Source organism: Juglans regia, chromosome 10, assembly GCF_001411555.2.
Source record: "Juglans regia cultivar Chandler chromosome 10, Walnut 2.0, whole genome shotgun sequence".
Lineage (NCBI taxonomy): Eukaryota > Viridiplantae > Streptophyta > Magnoliopsida > Fagales > Juglandaceae > Juglans > Juglans regia.
The window spans coordinates 14,631,820-14,658,025 of NC_049910.1; the positions used below are offsets into that span (position 1 = coordinate 14,631,820).

Below are 26,206 nucleotides of genomic sequence, written 5' to 3' on the forward strand. Positions count from 1 at the left end.
TGACACCAGAACGCCTTATAATATAGCAATAGAGAGGTTTAATCCTTCAATTATTGAACTGCCCATCTTATTATCTCACAACATATTGCGATATTTTTTAGCTAGACAAGCATGTGGTGTAAGCCGAGAAAAATAGAAATACATGTGATATGGTACGGTCATTCTCATGACTTCTAAGCTATAACTATAATGGAGAGTATTACAACATGAACATGTACTTCATCATCAACTCCTCTGAAAGTACACTTGAAGGCTTTCCAATCTCAACCAACGTTGATTAGCTGGACTAAGGAGCATCAGATAACATGCCCTTTTACATCCCTGTACTTCCCTTTGATCCAGAAGTGAGCTTCATCCTGATTTTGATCATGTTACCTGTTTGTCTGATAAATAAAGTAAAGCACAAGAAGAAAATAAAATCACAAACAGTAACGACAACCCAGCCATCTTGAGCAAATAAGAACCCATGACGATACAAACAAAAAGAATATATAAAGCGGGAAAAAACAAAAAAATAGAACCTGGGAATAGTACTATAGTTCGGTATAAAGCAAGAGTTTTGGTTGAAGACTTAATAAAGCAGTTTACATTTTACAATTTACCTTGTCGTTAACTCTTATCTTCCATGCATCATTTTTCGATCCATAGATAGGGTCACCAACAACATAAGGATGTGGCTGAACAGCATTATTTAGGAGTGGAACTCTACGATCAGGAGCATAATCTTCATCGCTGTCATAATATTGATGTGGCCCAAGAGCTTTCAGAACCATTGACAATAATAGAGAGAGTCCCTGCCATGTAATATGAGAAGCAAACTTCTTTATTATAATCCAAAGTGTTCTTTACCATACTACAGAAGAAATTAGGTAATTCTTTTACAGTTCCTCTTCAAAACGGTCGTTCCGTTCTTGGGCATTTAACAGCCCCCAATAATAGCCAGCCATGCCAGCAATACTACACTGCACATTATGAGACTCCTCACATCCGATAAAATCAACATAAGTGAAGGTCTAACAAAGCAAAGCATTCATCGTCCTATTTGTATGTGAACTTTGGGAACCAGTAGCAAATTCCAGACAGCTGCACGACACCAGTTCCGTCACTGCCGCAACCAGATAACAGTGTTGCCACACAAAGTAAAGTTCCATCACCCACCAAGTTTCCCTCGCCACAGTTTCTGCGGCATGGAAATCTAAGAAAAAATCACTCCTTCAATCACTTTCGGAGAAGCTTCAAAGTGCTCGAGACTGTCGCTTATATCAGATTAAAACGAAAGGGAAAAGAACAAATTTTGACGGATAAATTTTCGCAAGAAAAATGCAAAGAATAATTTCGTCATCAATTCCCAGCTTTCTTTTATTCTATCTCTCAAACAAGAAAAATCTTTACCAATCTAACCCCATATGTGAATCTGCAAATTTAAACCTCTAAAAATTGCCCTCCTCACTAAATACTATGAACATTCAACATTGAGGAGGTCTGGTTGCTTTTGTAGCCTCAGTCTCCAAATAGAATACGTTGAAAATACTTTCTTTTCTCCATTGAAATTAATTAGCAAACCACAAAAAAAAAAACACAGGAATCTTTTTTGTGTAGAAACTGCGGCAAGGATTGCAGCGAGGGAACTTGATGGGCGACAGAATTTGGGACAGAGAGGGAACATGGTCGAGAAGAAACTCAGTTCTGAAGATGTTCTTGGGCGAGAAGGCTTTAATGGAAACACCGGTTAGAAGATATTCTCATTCTTTTATCTAAGTACTGGGGAAAGCATAACCCTAAGAGGCACCAAGGAAATTTATAAAATAAATGAATAACCAACTAAAGTCTAAGAAGAAAAACAATAGAACCTTGGCAATCAGCAAAGACAAGCAAATGCACTAAGAATTTTTGAGAAAATAAGTCAACAGTCTTTGGAAACATAGTTTTTTCATTTATTGAGTGGTAGATCCTTGGTCATTTGAAGGCACTACTGAGAGAGAGAGAGAGAGAGAGAGAGAGAGAGAGAGAGAGAGAGAGAGAGACCTGGACAGATACAATGGTCAAGCCTATCCCCTTGCAGATCTCAAAGTTCGATCCCACAAAATCTTTGAATTGAGCAAAACTCCCACTAGGATCCTCTGGAAAGTCCTGGTTACAAGTTAGTGAAAGAAGCATAATTACCTATTCTTTAAAATCACTTTTCAACTAATCGGTCATCACATAAGAAATAACAGAATGAGTGTGCACATCAAATACCTCCTCCCAGTTACGGTTCAGAAATATATCAGCAGTGACTCCAGCCTCCAGCATGAGGAGCAAGAAGACAAACAGCATATACTGCTTTCATTAAGGTTAACTACGATCCATTAACCATTATACATGTCATACTTCGTTAAGTAGTTCCAACCCCACTCTCCCCCAATTTTTTCTTTCGTTTTAAAAAATGAGAACATAAAATAGTTTGACAAACCTAAAACCCCACAAGTATATAACACAATGATTCAGGACGAACTATTCAAAATAGCTAAGTTATTGAATATCAATAGCTCTTAAACTATTTTTTTCCTTGCTCAAACTACTTAACATTAACCCCAGTTAATAGAATGCTTAACCTAAGTTGAGCATTACCCACCAGGGAAATCACAATTCAACTCCAAAACCAAGATCCAAAAAAGTAAACAACAAAAGCAGATCAATTTTGGATATATCTACACACATTATAAAAGAAAAATAAAAAGGTATAATCTGTTTAGGTCAAGGTTCTCAGTTATGATAAATGGCAGCTCAGCTGGTTTCTTCAGCGTTTCTTGTGGCCTGAGACAAGGAGATTCAGATGTTATCAGCCATGGCTAGAAACGGTTTTGTGACTAGATTTTTTGTAGGTGACCCCAATAGGGGCTTTCTATCATTTTCTCATTTATTATTTGCAGATGACACTTTAATTTTCTATGAGGCAGATCAAAACCAACTCAGGTCACTAAAGGTACTCTTATTATGCTTGAAAGTAGCGTCAGACTTGAGAGCGAACTTTGATAATTTAGAGCTAGTGCCGATTGGTAATGTCAACAACACTCGGCAATTGGCCAGCACACTTGGGTGTAAGGTCGCTTCTCTTCCTATGAAATACTTGGGATTGCCGTTGGGGACAGCCTCACGGGCTCTTTCAATTTGGGATACAGTTATCGAGAAGATAGAACGAAAATTGGCAAGGTGGAAGAGATTGTACTTGTAGAAAGGAGGTTGGGTGACTCTAATCAAGAGTACTCTTTCTAACTTACCAACTTATTTTGTCTTTATTTCCAATTCCAGCTTGTGTGGTGAAAAAGATTGAAAAACTCCATCGTGATTTCTTATGGAGCGGGATGGGGGACAAATTCAAGTTCCATTTAGTCAGTTGGGACAAAGTGTGTAGGCCAATTTCTTCTGGTGGGTTGGGATAAACAAAATGAGAACTTTCAATCGTGCCCTACTCGGGAAGTGACTATGGAGATATAATATGGAACCGGAAACCCTATAGAAATAGGTGGTTGATTGCAAACATGGAAGTATGGGGAGGGGGGGTGTACTAGAGAGGTGAACGGGGCCTATGGAGTGGGGATTTGGAAGCACATTAGACGAGGGTGGGGGGTGTTTACTCATGATACCAAATTTGGCTGGGTGCGGGCACTCAGATAAAATTTTGGAGGGACATATGTGTGGGGAGGAGGCTCTAAAGGACTCCTTTCCATCCGTCTTCCGGTTCGCATGTGACCAAGAAGTTTCAGTGGCGGACCTCATGGTTCGATCGGGGAACCAAGTCCAATGGAACTTCACCTTCAGTAGAGTGGCCCAAGACTGGGAAGTAGACAACTTTGAGACTTTTTTCAGCCTAATGCATTCCCTGAAGCTAAATGGAATACGAGACGATAAGTTGTGGTGGACACCAGCAGGTAAGGGAACATTCTCGGTCCAATCCTTCTATAAAACCCGCCCAAAAAAAAAAAAAGGCACACTTCTTCACTTGGACAGCTGCTCTAGGCAAGATTCTGACATCTAAGGAAGCGTTGTGTCGTTATCTTAGATTGGTGTTGTATGTGCAAGAAAGCTAGCGAGTCAGTGTATCATTTCTTGCTACATTGTGAGACAGCTAGAGCCTTGTGGATCGAAGTGTTCAGCCGAGTAGAGTTAAATTGGGTAATGCCTACCACAGTGGTTGAGTTATTGGCCAGCTGGACATCTCTGGGAGGTGCTCCACAAATCAAAGCCGTGTGGAAAATGGTCCCTATCTGCATTATGTGATGCATATGGCAAGAGCGTAAGGATCGGACATTTGAAGATTAGGAGCGGACACTAGAGGAGCTTCGATCTTTATTTTTCCGTACTTTATTTCTTTGGGCCATAGCTATAGATTTTAATGGCCATGATTTTCTTGTTTTCACTTATGTGACCTAGATAGGTCTTTCCTCTTGTATACCATCTTGTGTACTTGAGTTTTGCCTTTTCTTATCAATAATATCGTTTACTTATAAAAAAAAAAAAAAAAAAGGTGTAATTTGTTTATCGTAAGGACCCTAAACGAATCAAGGTGGACTCATGGCATCATATATTGGTTTTCAAAGAATAGATGGAATTTAGGCCAATGGATCGACCATAATTTTAGCAATAAACCGAGCATGGACACAATTATCATTTTTCAGATATGACTGCATTGCAACTTACATGGTGACATTTTACGAAAGAGTTCAAGTCTAATGGATACAATAAAGGGGTAAAAACTATCGAATCAAAATATTTGGATAATATAAGAGTGGATAATATAATCTAAACACAAGTAAAAAATGCTAAGACGGGTAAATTCAAGCACTACAATCACTTTAGAGAGAAGATGAAAGCAGGAACATTATTGCTCGATTCAATTTATTCTAGAAAAGGATACTATATAAAGGCAACATCCATTCGCAGTCTCTGCAGCAATATGACCTGTGCATGTTATTACACATAAAGTGATCCCAAGGCCAAGGAAAGTGTAAATGAACCTGCGATTCACACAAAGAAGTAGTTTCTCTGAAGGTAAATTTAATGAAAGCAACTATGAGAAATGTTAAGCTATACCTCCTCAGACCTAACAAAAAAAAAAGGCAAACTTCCTTCAATAATCTATGTACTTCAATAGGTAATGTCCGAAGTGATCTATAAAGAACAATAGGTAGACGTTGGAAAACGAAATCCTTATAATAGCGGAGATAAGAAAAAATAATTCAATGGGGGTAAGACTTCCTTCCAATTAATCCATGTACTCCAAGAAAAAAATAATAATCTATTTTTGTTAATTTGTGTATTTGCGAAGTAATGACCTCATTCATACCATAATCAACTCTTAAGAATTCTTCAAGACGGCACCAATTAGACAATGGTGGTTAATTAACACATCAAGATCAGAAGACAATAAAGGGACCACCAATCTTCTGAGCCTATAAAACTGGTATTTGATTCGGGAGAGAGTTCAAATTAGTGGAACACACTTCGACTATAATTAGACAATAGTCCTCTATATTTCCATTGTTCTCTATTCCCAAATCCACATTTCTTGATCATCCAAACAACCATCAATACACTAGATTTTCTCGTCATTTCCCCCCTTTTCTCAATAACCAAATAGTCCCCAAATGCAATAACCTTACAAAAAATAACAAAACTCGAACAAAACCCAGAAAAAAGAAAAGGAAGAAAAAGTCACCATGGAGCTGGGTGATCAGACCCATCAAAAGGAAACTCGCCCATATGCCTCTGCCAAACAGTTATCATCCACAAGGCATACAAAATCATGGCCATCCCAACCATCCCTATCAATGAATTCACCAGTTTCAATATCGATTGCATGCAGCTCCTCACTATCCTAGCCATTTTCCGCACAAACTCAATGCAGCCAAAACACTACTAATCGCGAAAAACAGAAGGCAAAAGAACTGGGAAAGGATAATTGCAGGAAGGCCAAGACGATATCTAGGGCTCAAAAGCGCGTGGAAGATACGCGGACAGAGGAGATTTTGTGGGCAGAACGTCACCAGACGCCAAGGAGGATGTGTTGTTCAAGGTTTTATAGTTTAGTTTCGAGGATTTTAAGGATTAATTTTGGAAAAACAGAAGCACACCCTCACATGGACGAGAGAATGAGACAGAATGTTTACTTGAATTAGAAATAATTTGTTATATAAGCTTTTAACTAAGTAAAGGCTAAATTATAATGTGAAATTATAGAACATTATGATTTTAATAATGATGCTGAAAATAAATTTGAGTCTTGCCACTATGTTGGAGTTGCCCGGCAAAATCACTCGATGCTCCGTGGCTTATTAAAATAATAAAATAGAGCTCAATAAAAAAAATTTTAAAATCTCTCTATCTTTTTATGATTATAATTTTAATTTTTTTAATAAATCACATGACATTACGTGATCGCGCGACACATCGATGGGATAACTCCAGTAATATACTTCAAGCGGCATGGTAGTATTTCTAAAAAAGTTTAACGTGTCAAACTGTTTCGTTTAGTTATTAAATCTCTCTCAATTCATTTCAACTTATCATTATAATTTTTTCAAATTTCATTATAAAATATAATAAAAAATTCAACTTTTTCAAATTTTAAAATAATAATAATATTAAAAAATAATATTTTAATAATATTTTATCATCTCAACTCAATTCAGCATATAAACGTAACCAATTTCAAAGTATTAAAAAAGAATATGAGATGGGTATAGATATTCAATATTATATCTTTAAAGAACTTGTTGATTTAGGCCTCGTTTGTTTTTATAGATGAGATGAGATGAGATTAGATGAGTTGAGATAAAAATTAAAAGTTGAATAAAATATTATTATAATATATTTTTTTAATATTATTTTTGTTTTAAAATTTAAAAATGTTAAATTGTTTATTTTATTTTATATAAAAATTTGAAAAAAAAATTAATGATTAGATAAGATTAGTTGAAAATTTTCTTAAAAATAAATGAGGCCTTATTCTTCTTTTTTAAAATATGAAAAATGGGAGTGTTTTTGTTTTGGCGATTGAGTTTATTGGATCAAAGAGACAACAATTTTGTTATTTGAAACTAATTATTAAAATTAAATGCGCTCCATTTGGAACATGTTGCTGTGGTGTAGTGGTTATCACGTCAGTCTTACACACTGAAGGTCCCCAGTTCGATCCTGGGCAGCAACATCTTTCTTTTCTTACCTTTTTCGTCTGCTATACAGTGCTATTCCTAATTCTGCACCGCTAGTCTATTTAGTTTTTTTTTTTATTTTATTTTTTTTAGCAATTTTTTAATATCCTTAATTATTAAGAAAAAAATAAAAAATACACAATTTATTAGTAGTGTATTTCTTAAACATTAAGTAAAAATAATTGAGCAATAACTTTGAGAGACTCTCCACTAGAATTTTCCTTCATAAAAATAACTGTGCTTGTATTTCTACAAATGGGAAATGCTAGTTGTCTCGAGGATGGGTCCTAATACAATTTTTTTTTTATTTAGTGATTTAATGATGTTGTGAATTTTATTTTTAATTGTTTACAGGTATAAAAAAATGAATGAAAAAAAAAAGAAAGCCAAATGGCCTTATTGGGACCCATCCTCGGGCTACACTCTCGGTGGATATATCACGACTCTTCTATAAATATATGACTAAACACGAAGTTATTGCTACTTTCATCTTAAATTTTATCATTTTCAAATGTACTTATTAGTATGTTACATTTTAAATAGTTTTATATATCAATCAGTTAAATAATAGCCTCTTAATTAGACCTCGTTTGGTTTCTAAATTCATCTCATCTCATCATTATAATTTTTTTAAAATTTAATATAAAATATAATAAATAATTCAATTTTTTCAAACCTTAAAATAATAATAATATTAAAAAATAATATTCTAACAATATTTTATCATCTCAACTCAACTCAACTCAATTTAACTCAATTCAATATCCAAATGCAGCCTAATTAACTTCTGTTCGGAGGGGTGTAAAGATTACACCACCAAATCACACCCATCAAACAACTATTAAATAGCAAATACTCGGCATTAAAAGTACCTCCTAAAATCCAATTATGGAAACATTCTAAAGTTTATTTTATTTTTATTTTTTTAATATTCTACAGGCTTATTACTACACATAAAAAGTTCCCAGATCAATTATGATTTTATTTCATTACGGGAATTATATTGTTAAAAAATCCAATGACTATTAGTATTCATTTTAGAGTAATGTTAAAAACAAGTCTCAAAGGCACAAAGTTATCACACATAATTTATTTTCATAGAATAATTATATTTGAAAGTCTTTACACCACACATCATCCACGTAACATAATTTAAATCGTACAATCAAATTATGTCATGTGGATGATGTGTGCTTAAAAGACTTCAAATAGCGGTGTTCTTTTTCCTAACATGCTACTATTTTCTTTTCTTTACTTTTTCTTCTTTTCTCAATATTGAATTCTTCTATTTTGATTGAATTTTAAAAGAGGTGATACTTTTTGCACCCAAAATAGAAATCATACTTATTCTTGATACGGAGGAAAAAGCGTTGGAACTAGATCAAGTCGTTAGCAAATCCAACCTGATTTGACCCGATTGTTTGCATGGTCCATTAAGAAAGGAGTGTTGGGCTATGGAGCCTAGTTTTGAGCTGAGAAGATGTCAAATCGAGAGTTCGCTCGACTCTTGCTCGATAAGGCTCTCAAGCGAAATTCAAGCAAGGAGTTTGCTCGAGGCTCGCTCAATGGTTGGCTCAAGCGAATGTTGGACAGATTGTTGGCTTGAGGCGCGCTCGACACTCCACTTAAGCGAATAACCTTGTTTTGCTGCCATAGGGTTTTCGGATGCCATGCACTATATACGTGTTATGTTTTATTTTTAGAGTATGTAAGATTGAACAGAGTGAAACGACAGAAACTAATAGAGGTGTCTTGTGAGAATTCTTGAAAGAGAAAAAGAGCCCTAGAGAGAAAGTTGAGATTATGAGTAGAGGGAAGCTCTTGTAACTCACTGTGTACGTTGTTATCTCTTATAAATAAAATTTCCTACAGCTCTGTGAAAGTAAGCACGTTGTTGAACGACGTAAATCTTGTGTCGTGTAACTATCTGTGATTGATTCCTGTACTCTCGCGTTTATTTCACTATCTGTCTCGTTATCGTTGTTGGTTGGTGTGGCGTTTTTACAACAATTGGTATCAGGGCCAAGGTTTTGGGATTCGAGGTTGAATGGTGACTGAAGAAGATGTGAAGATTAGAATCAAGAAGTTCGATGGCATAGAGTTTGGATATTGGAGAATGCAGATCGAGGATTGTCTCTATGGGAAGAGGCTCCACATTCCTCAGTCGGGAAAGAAGCCAAAAAGCATGGACGATACTGATTGGAATTTGTTGGATTGACGAGTTCTGGGGGTTATTCGACTCACCCTATCTAGTTCAGTGGCACACAATGTTATTAAGGAGAGAACCATGGTGGATCTTATGGCGATTTTATCAGGTATGTATGAAAAACTATTTGGGAATAACAAGGTGGATCTTATGAAAAACTATTCAATCTGAGACTGACATAATGTAATTTGATCACAAATCAATTGTTATTGGTCGAGATTGAGTTTGATGATGAAATTAGAGCATTGATTCTGCTGGTATCATTGCCAAACAGTTGGGAGGCAATGAGAATGGTGGTGAGTAATCCATTTGGCAAGATGAAATTGAATTATGGTGAGGTTCATGATATAATTCTTGCTGAAGTGGTATGCAGGAAAGACTCTGGTAGTTTAGTGGTACAGGTTTGACTCTGAGTGCTGACGATCAGAGCAGGGGACATGGTAGTTCCAGGAACAAGAGCATGGGCAAGTTGAGATTTGGGCAGCATATCACTTGCTGGAATTGTGGCAAGCCGGACCACATCAAAAGAGACTGCCCGAATAATAAAAGTACTATGGATGACATTGTGAATGTAGGGGCTGAAAAGATAAATGACGTTCTATTTCTTGCAGTGCACAGTCTAGTTGATAATTGGGTATTGGACTTAGGGACTTTGTTCCATAGCACCTCACATTGAGAAATCATGCAGAACTATGTTGCTAGTAATTTTGAGAATATGTACACAATTGATGGAGAGGCACTAGATGTAGTTGAAGTGCGAGATGTGTGCATTGCACTCCTGAACATGAAAGTGTATATTTTTCAGCAAGTTAGACACATTCCAAATCTGAAGAAAAGTATGATCTTTGTGGGACAACTTGACTATAGTGGTCATACATTAGTGTTTTCTGGAAGAGCTTGGAAAGTCACGAAGGGTGGGTCTTGGTGCATGGTAAGAGAACTGACACTTTGTATTTGACATTAGAGTCTAGTGATGTGTAAGAAAATAAAGAGCTGAGACAGAACATGTTTGGTCACGTGAATTAAATGAGAAAGAAAAGGAAGTCAGTTTTGTAGTTCCTCATGTAAGTTTGGAAAAATCTCCTGAGACCACGGTGCAAAGTAGAGGTGTGAGAGATGGGGATAGAGCGTCTCATATTCCAGGGATGTCTACACCTACAATTCTTGCTCACAGAACTGCCAGGATGACAAGACCTCCATAGTGGTCACCCACCTTGAATTATATTCGGCTGATTGAAGGTGGTGAGCCAAGGAACAATAGAAAAATCTTGCGAGACTTAAGATTGAGCAAGTGCGAGTTATTTGAGAAGAAGCTGACTGGACTTTCAGGGAGGAAGTAGACACTACACAAGAGATGTGCATGTCGACTGAAGATAGAACAGGTTGGTAGCTTGAGATGGGATCAGTCTTCCAGATCAAAGAAGGGGACGTCAACAACAAGTTCTCTAATGTATGCCAGGGTCGGTTTGAGACCAGATACTCTCAGTACAGTGGGAGTTATGAGTCGGCCAGCAAATGAGTTGACTAAGGGCGCTATATGTGAGAGATTGAATTCGTGCTCGACTTCAGTTCGTCTTCTGGTTTGAAGATGGGAGTTGTGAGCTGTTGAGATAATAAGGCTTGCGTTGGAGACAATGACTGGCATGTGAAGAACCAATCTCCAAGTGGGCTATTGTTGTGTTATAAAGCCTAGTTTTGAGCTGAGAAGACTTCAAGCAGAGAGTTCGTTCGACTCTCGCTCGACAAAGTGCTCGAGCAAAGCTCATGCAAAGAGTTCACTTAAGGTGCGCTCGACAGTTGGCTTGAGCGAAGCTCAAACAGAACGCTCACTCGAGACCCGCTCAATAGTTGGTTCAAGCAAATATTTGACATATTTTTCATTCAAGGCACACTCGACACTCTGCTCGAGCGAATAATCATGTTTTGTCTCCTTAGGATTTTCTGATGCGGTGCACTGAATATATGTTATGTTTTATGTTCAGAATACATAAGATTAAACAGAGAGAAATGAAAAAAACTAAGAGAGGTGTCTTGTGAGCATTCATAAGAGAGAACAAAATCCTAGAGAGAGAGAGAGTGAGCTGAGATTGTGAGTAGAGGGAAACTCTAGTAGCTCACCGTGTGCATTGTAATCTCCTCTGAATAAAATCTCCTGCAACTCTATAGACATAGGTATTAACCTAAGTCAAGATGATGCCACTCAGGAAAACCAAAAAAAAGCAAAAGCCACCTTAGCAACTCTAGAATCTTCAAGACTTTTTGTGATTTTCCTTTTATATTGATTCAGTTGTAACAAACATTATTCCCTTTATATTACTTTCTGTTATTACTTATAGTACATCTATATAATCTGTCCAAAGGCATTATGTACAATATTATGAATGAAATGAATATTCGAAATATTGTTTACTCTCTCTTCTGATATGGTATCAGAGCTGCTAGACTAGCAGTCTCTCTGATCCTCTAACATGGCAGCCATATCATCATCTCCTACCTCTCTTCCTTCTTCTTTTTCTTACTTAGTGACCATTAAACTAAATTCTGAAAACTATATGTTGTGGAAAGTTCAAATCACAGCCTATCTCAGATGGCATGACTTGTCTCCACAAATGTGGATGGAACACAAATACCACCACCAAAAATGTTTTCTCCTTAGGGCACTTCTAGTCCCAAAATCAATCCAACTTACCTCTCTTGGCAACGATCTAACCAACTCATCTTGAGTATTTTGTTTTCTTCTCTAACCAAGTCGGTTATTGTTCATGTAATCTCTGCAGGTACCTCACACGAGCTCTGGACAGCCCTTGAGTACATGTTTAGCTCCCATTCTAAAGCAAAGGAGTTCCAAATCAGGTTTCAACTCACAAACCTATCCAAAGGTGAGCAATCAATCACTGATTACTTCAGCAAGGTGAAAATGCTTGCCGATACTCTTGCAGCAACTGGAACACCTCTTTCGGACAAAGATTATGTCACCTACCTGCTAAATGGAGAGAGCCTATAACCCCGGTTACAACCCGAGCAGAGCCTATGACCTCCCATGAGCTTTATCATCTCCTTCTCATCCATGAGAGTAGATTAAACCATGTGGTTCCACATCTTCCTCGTTTGAGCCCTCAACCAACTTTAGCACCACCAACTCAAGAGATCAATGAGGCCGAGGTTACTTTCGTGGAGGCAAAAATGGCAAAGAGGAGGTTCCTCACCCAACTATCGACCCCCTACCAAAATAACACACATTCACAGCGACCCACTTGCCAAGTTTATAACAAACCTGGACATGTTGCATTACAATGTCATTATCGTTTTGATCATGCTTACCGATATGACCCACACAGCTCCTTCTCCACCAATTATACCTCCCCATCTGCCATCACATATTCATCTTGGTATCCTGACAGTGCTGCCACCCACCACATAACTCATGACCTTTCTCACCTAAATCTTTCATACGAACCTTATAGTGGAAACAAGCAGATTTGGGTTGGAAATGGTACAGGTCTACCCATTCACAATATCGGTGACTCTTCATTCTCCATTAATTTCTCTTCTTTTAGGCTGCGTTTGGATGTTGAATTGAGCTGAGCTGAACTGAGCTCAATTTTTTATGAATAATAGTAAGTTGAGTAGTGAAAAGAGTTATGTAGGGCCCATCTAAAATGAGTTTAGATATATTTGGATGTTAAGATGAGTTTAGTACTTTTTATGAGAAATTGAAAAATGTATGAGGCCCACCAATGATTGAATAATTATTTTATTATTTTCATTACTAATAAAGAAGATAAATCAAACATTATTTTCCTCCATGCATGTAAAAAAATTAGAACAAAAAAAAATATTCCATGCACTATAAAAACAAAATTTAATTACTCCAAATTTATAAAAACAAAATTGAATAATGACTAAGAAAATTCGTATGGCTGATGGCCATATTTTATTCTATTATTGATTTACATATTATTTCATTACTAGTAAAAAAATACCAACAATTGCTGTAGGAAATTAAAATTAGTAAAATGTCCAATAGACTTAGCACTTGCTCGTAGTTAGCTCCAGACAGTGAGGTCTCGCTCAAGTGGGTGCATGAGGCAGGAATAATTTCGCTTGTTGCATTTAGAAACCCCTCGAGCGTAGTGGCTTATTTCCAATCTCGTTGCCTTCCTCCCGTGTTCCTCCTCCGTACGTTTTCTCCACTTCCATTTCTCACCTCGAACGTGCTACATTCCGCCCATAAGTGTATCGAAGTCCTCTTCCACTCACGGTAAGCCTATCCTCTTCAATTCCTCTTCCATTTTGCACATTGTTAGAAATTAGGGATTTGTTATTTGACGGGTTGGGGAAGTTTGGGTATTTCAGTTTTTCATCAAGCGCATTGAAATACAAGAGGATTGAAATCTATGTTCTTGCATGTGTACATTGTCCTTGTACAAGTTGGAAAGTTTTGCATCCAGCATTATGAGAGATTTTTGTCATATTGACTGCGCATCAAGTGCTCGACAAAATGCCCAAATGAGTCATGCATTTCGGATTGCTTGTGTATTGGCCTTAGTGTACGATATTGATGGAAAAAAACACCGTATATTTGCTATTGTTCTGGGCTCAAACTCACTCACTCACTCACACAATCAGTGTGTTTCAAGTATTTGTTGAATATCACCCTATACATTGGGTTATTCACATTAATTTACCTCAATGTATAATTTTCTTTATTATGCCTATAGATAAATACCATGCGACGGGTGAGAGACCGAACAACTCCTTCTGCTTCTGCCCAATCAGTGTTCCATAATGCTCGGGCACAACAACTCTACACTGAAAATTTTTCCAAGTGCACTCCTATTATTGAGCATGAGATATTCCTATGTGAGCTTAAGGAGACTATATTGCCTCATATATTTGAGTCTCGCCAGTGGGTATCATTAACCACTGGTCTCCCCCCTCCGTCTGTGGACTTAGTCCGAGAGTTTTACTCGAACATTCATACCATCTCACCCGATGGTTCTTTTGACGTTAGTCTCTGGAACATCCAATTCCGAGTTAGTCCGGGCATGTTAGCTAATTTACTTAACACCTCTCGTGTTACCGAGGCCCTATATCCCTATGCCAGCACCTCTGGTTCTCGCAACCCTATTATCCACACCCTCTTGTGTGTTGGATGGTTGGACACCGCTTCCTACCAATAAGTTCTCCCCTGACTATCTCCTTCTTAGTAAGGTCGTCCTCACTAACCTTTACCCAACTGTCCATCACAGTGATATCGGCCTTGACACAGCCACTCTGCTTTATGCACTGATCAATGATGTTCCCATCGATTTGGGAAATCATCTTTACAGGGTCATTCTAAAGGCTCATCAGTCCAACAAAATTCGGACAAGATTTCCTTTTACGAGTCTTGTCACTCGCATTGCAATGTTTTACTCAGTTCCTATTCCAGAGACAAAGCCGAGAATCCCTCTAAAGGCTCCTATTAGTCATAAGACCATTCAGCTGAGTCGTGCTCACATTCGCCCATTCCCTTTTGATGATGAGGATCCTATACCTAGTTCACAGCCATCCCGTGCTAAGCCATCAGGTTCTCAGCCATCTGGCTCAACACCATCCACCCGTACACCAGATCCAAATGAGTTGGGAATACAAATGGTACTTGATTCTTTCAGCTGCATCCAGCCTTGTCTTGACCACATTGATAATTGCATCGATAGTCGTCTTGATGACATCGTTGTTGGACTTAAGCACATTGATACTCGGCTTGCGTCACGGTTTGTAATTTTGGACCCCACTAATTTACCCTCTAATGTTTCTTGGTACAACATGTCAACCAACATCTCCTCCAACCCAACAGCCCATAGGTCACGATCACGTAGAACCTCTACGTCATCCATGGTATGCTGCTATTGGGCAATAATGACAATACAAAAAATAGACAATGCAAACAATAGACAATGCACTTAAATCGATATTATTACATATTGGTGTGCATCATAGACATGGTACGCATTCAGCACAAACATTTAAGTTCACTAATTAAATGCATGTAATATGTTCCTTTTGTTTATAAGTCAAATGCATGTAATATATCATTGAAGGAATCAAGGCCTACATACGAGTAAGATAAATTTATAATGTATTTGTGCTGATTAATTTAATACCTTGTACGAGGAGCTGCATGATGAGCGTAGAAAGTATGGCTGCAAGTTATACATAACAAGGAGGCTTCTCATCGGCGGACTAACCCATAACGGACTCTACAAATTTCCCTCCTCCCTGTCGCTATCCTCTTCCTCCATCCATCTCGATGAAAAGGTGTCCTTAAGCTGCTGGCATCGAAGACTCGGCCATCCAGCTCTTAATGTCGTCTCTAACATTTTGCACCAAAATTGTGTCTTATGTTCCCAGTTAGTCTTCTTTTGTATGTCCTGAATGCCCTATTGCAAAAGCCCATCAATTGTCGTGTCCTTGATTAAGTACTATGCAATCTGTTAAGCCCTTAGAAATGTTAAGGGCCCATCTCCTTATGTTTCAAGAACTGGTTGCAAATACTACCTCTCTATTGTTGATCACTTCACAAGATTCACATGGTGTTTTCCCCTAAAAAATAAGTCTGATGTCCTATCTATTTTTAACTCATTCATTAAATTTACTGAATATTTTTTTAACACAAAAATGATTTCATTACAAACTGATGCCGGAGGAGAATTTCTCTCTCTCAATTCACTCTAAAAAATTCATTGATCCATGATGTCATCTTTAATGAGACCAACTTTCCCCACAAGAAGTTCAATTTTGTTTCTCTCCCTTCCCAGCCCAATCCTCCTACTACTCTCCTTCCACATTTCTCCAATCCATCCTTAGCCCATACCCCTCTCTGTCAATCTCAGCCCAAAATCCTATCTTAGCCAGTCTACCAGATACTCTCCCACATAGGGGTGATAAATGGTCCGGTCGGATAGAATGGACTGACCGTTTCTGTCCGGACCGAGACTTAGACTGATCCGATCCGGTCCAGTCCACATTTTAGAAGATCGAAAAGTTTCGGTCCGGTCCACGGTCCAGGGTTTTTTAGGATCGGACCCAGTGAAATAAAAAATATATATATTTTTTATATTTTTTATATATAATAATTGTACAATTAGCAATATAAATTTTTAAATATATTATTAATACTTGTTAATATTCTATAAATTAACAATATTTTATATATATCTTCATATAACTTATCACTATTAACAAAATTTTAAATATGCTATTATCACTTGTTAATATTCTATGAATTAATTAATATATAATATCAATTAGTTAATTATATAGTAATTATATAAATTAATAATATAATTTTCACCTAATTTATTATCATTGACCATATAAAATATATTTTTTATTGAGTTTGTTACATAATCTACATTAATAAGTCATCTAATTTAATTTAGTATTTTAAATAATTTTTTTTATTAATTATTTTAAAAAAAATTAGGCCGGACTGGCCGGTCCAGAAAAATGATGGACCGAAAATATTTGGTCCATTGCCGGACCGGACCATTTGCAGCCCTACTCCCACACTTTAGCCCAAATTTGAACCAACACATCCCTAGCCCATCTCATAATCTATCCTCTTAACAACTCTAGCCCGATCCAATTATGTTATCTCCATCCTCGAATTTATCCTTTTCCCCATCTCCAATTAAGTCATTATCCCCATCTCCTTCCCCGAATCCCCTTTCCTCGTCTTCTCCGGAAATCCTGAACTCAAACTCTAGTCCATTTCTTCCTCCACCACCTCACCACTCCACCACTCTAATTCCTCCAAGATCTCCAATCATTACTTGGTCCCTTACCAACTCTTCCCAACCACACACTCTCACTGATGGTATTATCCCCTATCCATCTCAACACTGCTATGTTTTCACTGTAATGGTTCCCAATGAGCCCTCTTCTATCCCTATTGCCTCCAAATTTCTTGAATGGAAAACAACCATGTTCCAAGAATATCAAGCCATTGTCAAAACCAAAACCTAGACATTAGTTCCCCATTCCTCTATTTCTAACCTAATCGGTTGCAGGTGGGTGTTTAAAACGAAACTAAGATCAGATGGCTCTATTGAACAGCAGAAGGCAAGGCTCATGGCTAAGGACTTTCATCAACAAATCGATATTGATTTTACCGAAACCTTCAGCCTAGTGGTAAAGCCTTCCAATATACGGTTAGTTCTCTCAATTGCCTTTGCTCGTAGTTGGTGCCTAAGACAAATTGATGTACAAAATACTTTCCTTCATGGTACGCTTTCTGAGACAATTTTTATGCAACAACCGCAACGTTTTGTTGATCCATTGAGACCTCATTTTGTCTGTAAATTAAACAAGACCATTTACGGCCTTAAGCAAGCTCCCCGAGCATGGTTCTCAAAACTAAGCTCTTGGTTAGTCACCTATGGCTTTTCTGCATCAAAGGCTAATCCCTCACTTTTTATTATGCACACGGCAACAATCTGCATGTTTATCTTGGTATATGTTGATGATATGATAATTATCTCGTCCTCATCGTAGGTTGTTGATAATCTTATCACATCACTCAGTCAAGCTTTTCCAGTTAAGGATCTGGGCAGGTTGTCTTATTTCCTTGGTTTAGAACTCGAGTACCTCTTGGATGGGCTCCTTATTAGCCAACGAAAATATGTTTCTGATTTGTTAAAAAAGACTGGTATGAGTGGTGCTAACCCTATCTCCTCACCCATGTCAACCTCGATAAAGCTCTCAAAATTCAATTCTCCATCATTTGATAGTGTCACTTTATTTAGAAGCATCGTTGGCAACTTACACTACCTCTCATTAACTTGGTCTGATCTTTCATTCGCTGTCAATAAAGTATGCCAATTCATGCATGAACCCAAACTCTCTCACTGGATAGCAGTCAATAGAATTCTCCGCTACTTAAATTCCACCATCAATTATGGTTTTTTCTCTCAAAAAAATCTTCCTTCACCTTACATGCTTACTCTGATGTCGATTGGGCCGGATGCCAAGATGATAGAAGATCTATTGGAGGCTATTGTATTTTTCTAGGCAATCATCATATTTCATGGAGTTCAAGGAAGCAACACACTGTTGATCGTTCCAATACTGAGGCTGAATACAAATCATTGGCCAATACATCTACAGAACGTATTTGGTTGCAAACCTTGATAAAAGAGCTCGGTTTCTCTCTCTCTCACTACCCTTGCTTTGTAGTGTGATAATTTAGGAGCCACATATCTAACTTATAATCATGTGTATCACTCTTGCTTAAAGCACATGAACATTGATTATTCACTTTGTGCGAGATAAAGTGGCTGCCAAAGCATTACAAGTTCAACTTTGTAGCAGCAAAGACCAAATTGCAGATGTGTTCACTAAACCATTAGTATCTGATCTCTTTTCTATTCTCCGATCAAATCTTCGTGTGCTTAACACCCCACTTGACTCGAGATGGCATATTAGCCTAAGTCAAGATGATGTCACTAAGCAAAACAAAAAGTAGCAAAAGCTACCTCAGCAGCTCTAGAATCTTCAAGACTTTTCATGATTTTCCTTTTATACTGATTCGGTTGTAACAAACATTATTCCCTTTATATTGCTTTTTGTTATTACTTGCAGTACCTCATGTTTATATAATCTATCCAAAGGCATCATGTACAATATTATGAATGAAATGAATATTCGAAATACTGTTTACTCTCTTTTTTGAGAGCATCCTCAATGGATTAGTTAAAGCTAAATGACATTTTTTTATGAATGTAAGAGAAATTTAATTTTTGACTATTTCATTCACATAAATTTTCACATTAGAATAACTATTTTTTTATTATATAATAATAAAATAATATAAGATGGATTTAGTTTTGGCTATTCACATTAAATCTCTACATTGAATTATCTATTTATTCATTATATAGTAATGAGTAATAAATAATTTTAAAAATATTTAATTTTTTTAATTATTAATTTATTTTATTTTATCATATTTTACTTTTTTATCTATTATATATTAATTAGTAATCATATTCTAATTAAATTAATATATCAATGCATGAACCTAGTCCCCCAACACATGAACCCGTGCACATGAATCTATTCATTGTGATACAATATGTGATAGAAAAAAAAAAAAAGATAAATAATTGATAAAATATATATTTAGTATATGTATAGTAAATTTAAATTTAAAAATTTTTTTTAAAAATAACTGTAACTAAATTTTAAATAATTAAAATTTAATTAATTTATTATGATTATATTTTATGCTTAATAGCTAAATACTCCATAAATTTAACTTGTACATTGAGAATGCTCTATGGTAGGCACGTTGTCAAATTACGAGTGTGATTAATTTAATTAATTTAATATTTATTTCACTGTCTATCTCGTTATCGTTGTTGATGGGTGTCGCCGGTCGCATTTTCACAAGGAGAACTGAAGAAGGCAAAAGTTGCTCGCTCCATCACCGATTCACCTCGCTAGTGAGTGGTGACGCTACACGCTTAGAGATAAAAAAGTTTAGTTCTTGTTGGGGAGGAGACGAGAGAGCTTGAAATGAAATGATATTGTTACAGTGCGCTTCTGTTTATCTTACACGACCCAAATTTAGCATAGAATCTAGGAAACTGCCAGATTTCTTTCTATCTCCAAATTCTTTCCTCCGTTCCTCCATATTCAAATCTAAGCCAAGCTCGAAAGCTTCTTTCAAGCGTTCTTGCACGCAAAATGAAGACGCCCACGAAGCCTCTATTCAGGTAGATTCACTTCTGCTGCTACACTTTTTTGTTTTCAAATCTTAATTCATTTCTATTTTCATTCTCTCTGTTGTTTTAGTGGAGACTTTTTTCCTGCTATTAATTGATGAAAAAGGACTTTTTGAAGGTTTAAGAAAATGGGCTTTTACGATTTCGTTTACATAGAGGTTCTCTTCCAGGGAACAAAGGAAACATTTTGGGGAATGTCTACTTACAAATGGGTTTTAAAAAATATACCAAAAAAGGTTCACGTTTTCATAATGGATTTATGGTCATTTCTTACTTTCCTGCATATTCGATTTCGGTTATTTTCTATTGTATATGTGAACAAGTTTAGATTTTCTTGGTTATTTTAGAAACGTAATGTATTTGAAATGTATTGGTTAGATAATTAGCGAGTTTTAACTATATACCTTTCGAGTTCTCTGTATGTTGATTCAAATACGTGAATAGGGTTTTTTTTTATTCTGGATTATAGGGGTTCTCGGTGCTGGCAGGAGATATTCCTTGGGATAGAGGGAGTATATGGAGCACCATGGCCTTTTACATGTTCTGTCTGCATATTCCTTTGAGTTTCGGAGGCTTGTCTGTGGTTGCTGCGATATTGCATGAACCTCTTCTTGATCCACAGACTGAGGTGAGTGCAGTGGATCTATAAGATCAATAATTGCATTTATCACATTCTGTACGTTTGAGTACTGAAGCAGTAATGTTGTGAATGTCATCATGATCATCAAAGATATATCCTATTCTTCTTGTTTCTTTTCTGTTTTGATATTATTTAGATATGATTTTTTCACCTTTTTTTTTTTCAGAAGATGTAATCAAATGATGCTGTCCATGATCAACGCTTGCATTGTAGAGTGGTGTAGGAGTAGTCTATCTGACCTTAGTCTGAGTTTTTTTCCTTAGTGCTTTTTTTTTTTTTTTTAGGGTCTGGGGGGATCTGATATGTTTATTTTGGGAAAATAGTTTGGATGGGCATCGGCCATAAAGTGAGGCTAATAAAACCTTATAGTTTATTTATTTTGATAGACATACCATATAATTGATTTTTCCATAATCTTCACTATCTACTTAGAATGAGGATTCAGACTTGAAGCCAGTTACTCCGGTTTCCATGAGCATGGAGATAATAAAATAGGGAAATACTCTAGCCACAAAAGAATTATACAAAAGCAATCTCACAAACTAATGTGGCTTGATGTGGTTTGTCAGATTGTAAAGTTACTTTTATTATAAAATAGATCTAACAGATCAAATGAAGTTACGTCATTTTGTGAGATTATTTTGTGTAATTCCTTTGTGGATGTAGCAGTACTCTATTAAATATGATGTGATACTCTTTTTTTTTTTTAAATGTTGCAGTATAATAAAAAATCATGTTGCGCTGTGTTAAAAAATCATTTGCATTATATTTAACTCTTTATCATGGGCCTAATTCAGTCATGTGACTTCCTTGAACAAATCAAATCAAGACTCTAAAGTTGAGGATTTGATAGGCTTGTGTCATGGATCTCATGATATTGGGTGGTGCTGGAATTGTTAAGGAACCAAGTCTTTTAGGTTGAGGAAGCCTTAATAAGACTTGATATGTGATAGATGACAAATTGTGATGCTTGCACTAATCACTTGGAAGGTGAAGCGCAATTATGGTTTCAATTTTACTAGGAAGACATAGAGGAAGTCTCTTGGGAGATCCTAAGAGACTGCCTTGTGCAACTCGAAGATATTTTCAGTGACCTTAACATATTGAAACGACATGGTTTTGTCCTTGAATACCATGGGCAATCAAGTGGCTGCTGAGTAGATCCAGGTATCCTACATCACCAAAAGTGAGGTGTTTTATTAGTGAATTGAAAAGAAAGCATTAGGAATGAAGTGCAATCATTTTTAGACTGTTGTTCCTCTGTGCTGCGGTCTACTTGGTCCCTTCTTTATAAAGGGACTAGCGCTTACGGTCCTGGCCCCAAAATGAGCTTTTCGGAAAAAATTCTCGTTTGGCCTCCAACGAATGTCTATTTCATTGGTAGACCAATTTTGTTTCCAACATAGGTCAATCTAAAAACAAAATGCAAAGTATCTATTTTTTCTGTTGTCAGTAGGCCAGTTACACACTCAATCTCGCTAGAAGGTAACAATTTCTTTGTTCAAATTCTCAATTTGTCTGAGTTTTTGATGCATGAAGTTGCACAATAATGTTTTTTTTTTTTTTTTTAACTTACTTTCTTAACCATTACAGGCAATATCACTTCTTATAGCTCAAATTCTAGAGCTCATTGCAACTCTGTTGCTTCTACAGTGGACTGCTAAGCCTAGATACAAGTTTTTGAACTTATTTAGAGCCAACAAATTATCAAGAGAGCGGAACTGGTTGTTGGCATCAGTACTAGGATTTGGGTTTCTATTTCTGTTGGTGTTTCTTACATCAATCCTAGCTGACAGATTGATTGGACCCAAGGTTGGTGCAATAAGGTTTCTCCTTTTGCTTTGCTTTTTTCTTTGATATCAATTTCATTAAAGAGTTGAAAATGCACAATCTAAGTATACAGGATGATACAAGAAAGATACCTACCTAGCAAGCACAAGAAAAACAAGAAAATCATGAAAGACTCTTATTTGACATGTTGATCCAACACCAACATCAACTGAGACAAATTTTCCCCTTTTGTTGTTGAGTTTTCAGAAAGCAAAGTAAGATTATCTTGAATGAATGGACCTGTTGATTTGTGCCATTTAAGGATAAGCGTAGGGGCTGTGCGTGTCAAAAATAAAATTAAGTGGAGCGTGTCAAAAATAAATTTGAGGATTTACTCTCCATTTACCTAATAGATGAATGTTTAGTGTACTAGAAGTTTTTTGATATGTATGTTTAATGTACTAGAAATTGGAATCAGTATATTGTGGTTGTTGAAAAAAAGATGCGGATAATGGAATGGAATGGAATGGAATGGAATGAACTTCATCTCAGTCATTGCTGAATAACTAGTCTTAAGCATGCATGATGCACAAGAATGGTTAAATTTATTGAATGAAAACTTTTGTAATTAAGTTAGCATGCCTTGAAGCTTTAATTAGCATGCATTGAAGCATTATGGAATATATAGAAACCTTTAAATGAGTGCAATATTAACGTTTTGATCTCCAACATTTTTGGTTGAGCTATTTGATCTTCTATTTTCTTACGCTTATTTGTTTCTATGTTAATTATGAGAAACCTCACAAAATATGTTTGAGGGAAGAGAGGGATCCAGAACTTCATATTAACAAAAGCTTCATGTTTTGAAAATGATGTAGTAACTAGTCAGGTATCCTCATAAAAAAAAAAAAATAGTCGTGTATCCTTGTGATGCGCTGGAAAAATGGTTAATTTTTTGTATTTTCTTTTATATTTTAATTATACTCATAACATGACTTGGAGTCGTTTTGGTTACTACTTGAAATAAAATAGGTATAAATGAAAGAAGATGAAGTGTTGTATATGGAAAAGGACAAAGTGTTCCAGATTTTCAAATTCCAAATTGTATAATACTTATTGATGAGTCGTGCTACACAGAAGCTCTACACTCTGCACACCACTTAAAAACATGTGATTTTATTTTTTTTATTCTCATATTTCATATTTCAGATTTCATGAAATCTGAGTGTAAAAGAGTAAAATCACATGTTTTTAAGTGGTGTGCAGGAATGTGAGGCTTATGTCTAGAATTTTTCTTTATTGATATGGCCTTTCAAATTATTCTAAACTTAAATGGCCAAATATATGGCTATTTAATGTAAGAATCGATGGCATGACTCAATAGGAGCAAAAATTTATGTTTCCAAAGTTATATATGTCATAAATATAGGTGTGCATCATGGCATTATCATAAGCAAGTAAGCATGCAATACTTCATTGCCGTAGAAGGAACTTCATACTATTCAACAAGTTTCTAATGTGGATTCTGATTCTAGTTTTTCATTGTCCTCCTCTTTAACATTTTTCTACATCTCTCAATACATGGTATATAAATGTCTTTAGGATATGTTTATCGGGAGGGCTTAGTTTTGAAAATTTTGGTGCTTTGATTTTAGAGTTTTCCTTTTCTATTTTCCGTTATCAAGCTACACCTCTTATGCCATATGCATGCAGGCTGTTAACAACCCCATAGTGAAGGAGATCCTCCTGAGCAGTGACATCTCAAAAGCAGCTTGTGTAGCTGTTTACTGTATTGTGACACCTCTTTTGGAAGAAACTGTTTATAGAGGTTTTCTTTTGACATCAATTTCATCAACAATGAAATGGCAGAAAGCAGTCTTCGTAAGTTCAGTCATCTTTAGCGCTGCACACTTCTCTGGTGAGAACTTTTTACAGTTGTCCATCATTGGGTGCGTCCTTGGATGCTCTTATTGCTGGACTGGAAACTTAAGTTCCTCCATTGTCATACATTCTCTGTACAATGCCTTGACCCTCATGTTAACGTTGTTGTCATGATTATAAAATTTAATCCATTTTGGTAAGAGTTTCGGACCGATGATCTCTAGAAGAGTTTTTCCACTTGCAAGCCGATATGAAAGTAGAAAGGTTAATTTTTCTATGACAAGAAGTAATTTTTCTTAAGCCAGGTTAATTTGCAGTGGATGATGACAAGAAGTATGCTGCTTGAAGTTCAAAAGAAAATCAATATTTCTGTCTGAATCATCTATGAAACCACTGTGCTTGAAAGAAGCTAAGTTCCCAAGAGCTTCAAGAACGTTGGAGCTGATTGGTTCTGATCTACAAAGGGATGGTGCCCAATGCCAATCCTAGTGCCTTACCCATAATTTTAAAAAGAAAAGTTTTTCTCATCAATCACTATTTACTACCATCACGTCCCACACCCTATGAAAAAAAAAAACTATAGGTGTGTGGTGTGAGAGTGAATAGTAGCTGATACATATCATTTCATCGATGCTTCTACTCTTAAGAGTTGCATTTTGCATAATCTTATGGTCATTGCAATTCATAAGTCTTCCTTTATGATACCTTACAACCACCAAAAGCAACTCAATGAAAGAGATCATAGCACTCTGGAATTTTCCCGAGGGTAATTTTAGGAATCAGCCCGCATAGACTGGTTAGGAATCTGATCAATTGTCTAAGCCGTCCTCTGCACTCTTATGTTTGCCAGCGTGCCTGTCAAAGATGTACTTGACTTCATAACCAAAATCATGGAAAAATGGTTAGGAATATGTCCCGAAAGGAATCTGTAATTTTGACTTTTTATATTAAATAAAATTATTTATTTTTGAGAGATTAATTGAGTATTTATTGTGTTGTTTCAAGCCCATATACTATATTCGCGATTAGTAATAGAATTTGACAAATGTCAATCTGATGATAATCTTGATCTGAAATAGAGATTCAAAATTGGCATATTGGCATTGAGACATCGAGTATGAAATAGAAGATGTAGACTACTCATTATGGCAAATAACCCCAATCAAAATTTACAAAAGTACCTTGATTGGAGTGTTAAAAAAATTCATAGAGTACAAAATCGATATGTGCACTCTGTGACGTAATAAGATTTAAATTTCTAGATACATTACTTAGATGTATTTTATATATTGACAATGAAAAAGATCCACCCTAAAAACTTATGAAGCTACTTATGAATTTCAATCTAAAAGTATGCTTGAATTAGAAGAAGAAAATAATTCCGTTATACTTAAATAACTAAAACTTACAACTCTTTATTGTAATTAATTTAGCCTCATTTACTTTCACAAAATTTCTCAACTCAACTCAACTCAACTCATCTCATCTAATCATTACAATTTTTTCCAAATTTTCAAACAAAATAAAATAAACAATTCAACTTTTTATAATCTCAAAACAAAAATAATATTAAAAAATATATATTCTAACAATATTTTATTGAACTTTTAACTTTTATCTCAACTCATCTAATCTCATTTGTAAAAATAAACGAGGTCTAATTCTAAGGTAGTTGTGAAGTCGCATGTCAAATATGTTTACTTTGATATATTAATCGTGACTTACATATGTCGATGACAGATTA

General features: G+C 36.0%; 2 protein-coding genes and 1 non-coding gene across 4 annotated transcripts; 2 read left to right on the forward strand and 1 right to left on the reverse strand.

Moving 5' to 3' along the window:
* LOC108980997 (tetraspanin-19-like) lies at positions 1-6,170 on the reverse strand. The gene is made up of 6 exons (XM_035695037.1): positions 5,699-6,170; positions 4,898-4,997; positions 2,239-2,319; positions 2,026-2,130; positions 603-794; positions 1-383 (listed from the first exon to the last, which is right to left on the reverse strand). The coding sequence occupies exons 1-6, from the start codon at positions 5,863-5,865 to the stop codon at positions 372-374; spliced, it is 657 nt and encodes a 218-aa protein (XP_035550930.1). The 5' UTR covers positions 5,866-6,170; the 3' UTR covers positions 1-371.
* A 946-nt stretch (positions 6,171-7,116) lies between these two features.
* TRNAV-UAC lies at positions 7,117-7,189 on the forward strand. Its single transcript has one exon. It is a non-coding gene; the product is annotated as a tRNA-Val (tRNA).
* Positions 7,190-19,807: 12,618 nt separating this feature from the next.
* LOC109015722 lies at positions 19,808-24,662 on the forward strand. Of its 2 annotated transcripts, none has more exons than XM_018998190.2 (4): positions 19,808-20,162; positions 20,641-20,799; positions 22,405-22,623; positions 24,295-24,662. In XM_018998190.2, the coding sequence occupies exons 1-4, from the start codon at positions 19,968-19,970 to the stop codon at positions 24,634-24,636; spliced, it is 915 nt and encodes a 304-aa protein (XP_018853735.2). In that variant the 5' UTR covers positions 19,808-19,967; the 3' UTR covers positions 24,637-24,662. The 2 variants fall into 2 exon arrangements, with proteins under 2 accessions (XP_018853735.2, XP_018853736.2); XM_018998191.2 differs by having other exon boundaries at positions 20,660-20,799.
* The last annotated feature ends 1,544 nt before the right edge of the window (positions 24,663-26,206 follow it).

Bases quoted from the DNA above. Each gene is read 5' to 3' on its own strand.
- LOC108980997 (XM_035695037.1), bottom strand. From the start codon at position 5,865: ATGGCTAGGATAGTGAGGAGCTGCATGCAATCGATATTGAAACTGGTG. The intron at 4,998-5,698 runs GTGACTTTTTCT...TGTGAATCGCAG, and splicing joins TCTGATCACCCAGCTCCATG to GTTCATTTACACTTTCCTTG. The intron at 2,131-2,238 runs GTATTTGATGTG...ACTTGTAACCAG, and splicing joins TGAACCGTAACTGGGAGGAG to GACTTTCCAGAGGATCCTAG.
- LOC109015722 (XM_018998190.2), top strand. From the start codon at position 19,968: ATGATATTGTTACAGTGCGCTTCTGTTTATCTTACACGACCCAAATTT. The intron at 20,163-20,640 runs GTAGATTCACTT...TCTGGATTATAG, and splicing joins CCCACGAAGCCTCTATTCAG to GGGTTCTCGGTGCTGGCAGG. The intron at 20,800-22,404 runs GTGAGTGCAGTG...TAACCATTACAG, and splicing joins TTCTTGATCCACAGACTGAG to GCAATATCACTTCTTATAGC.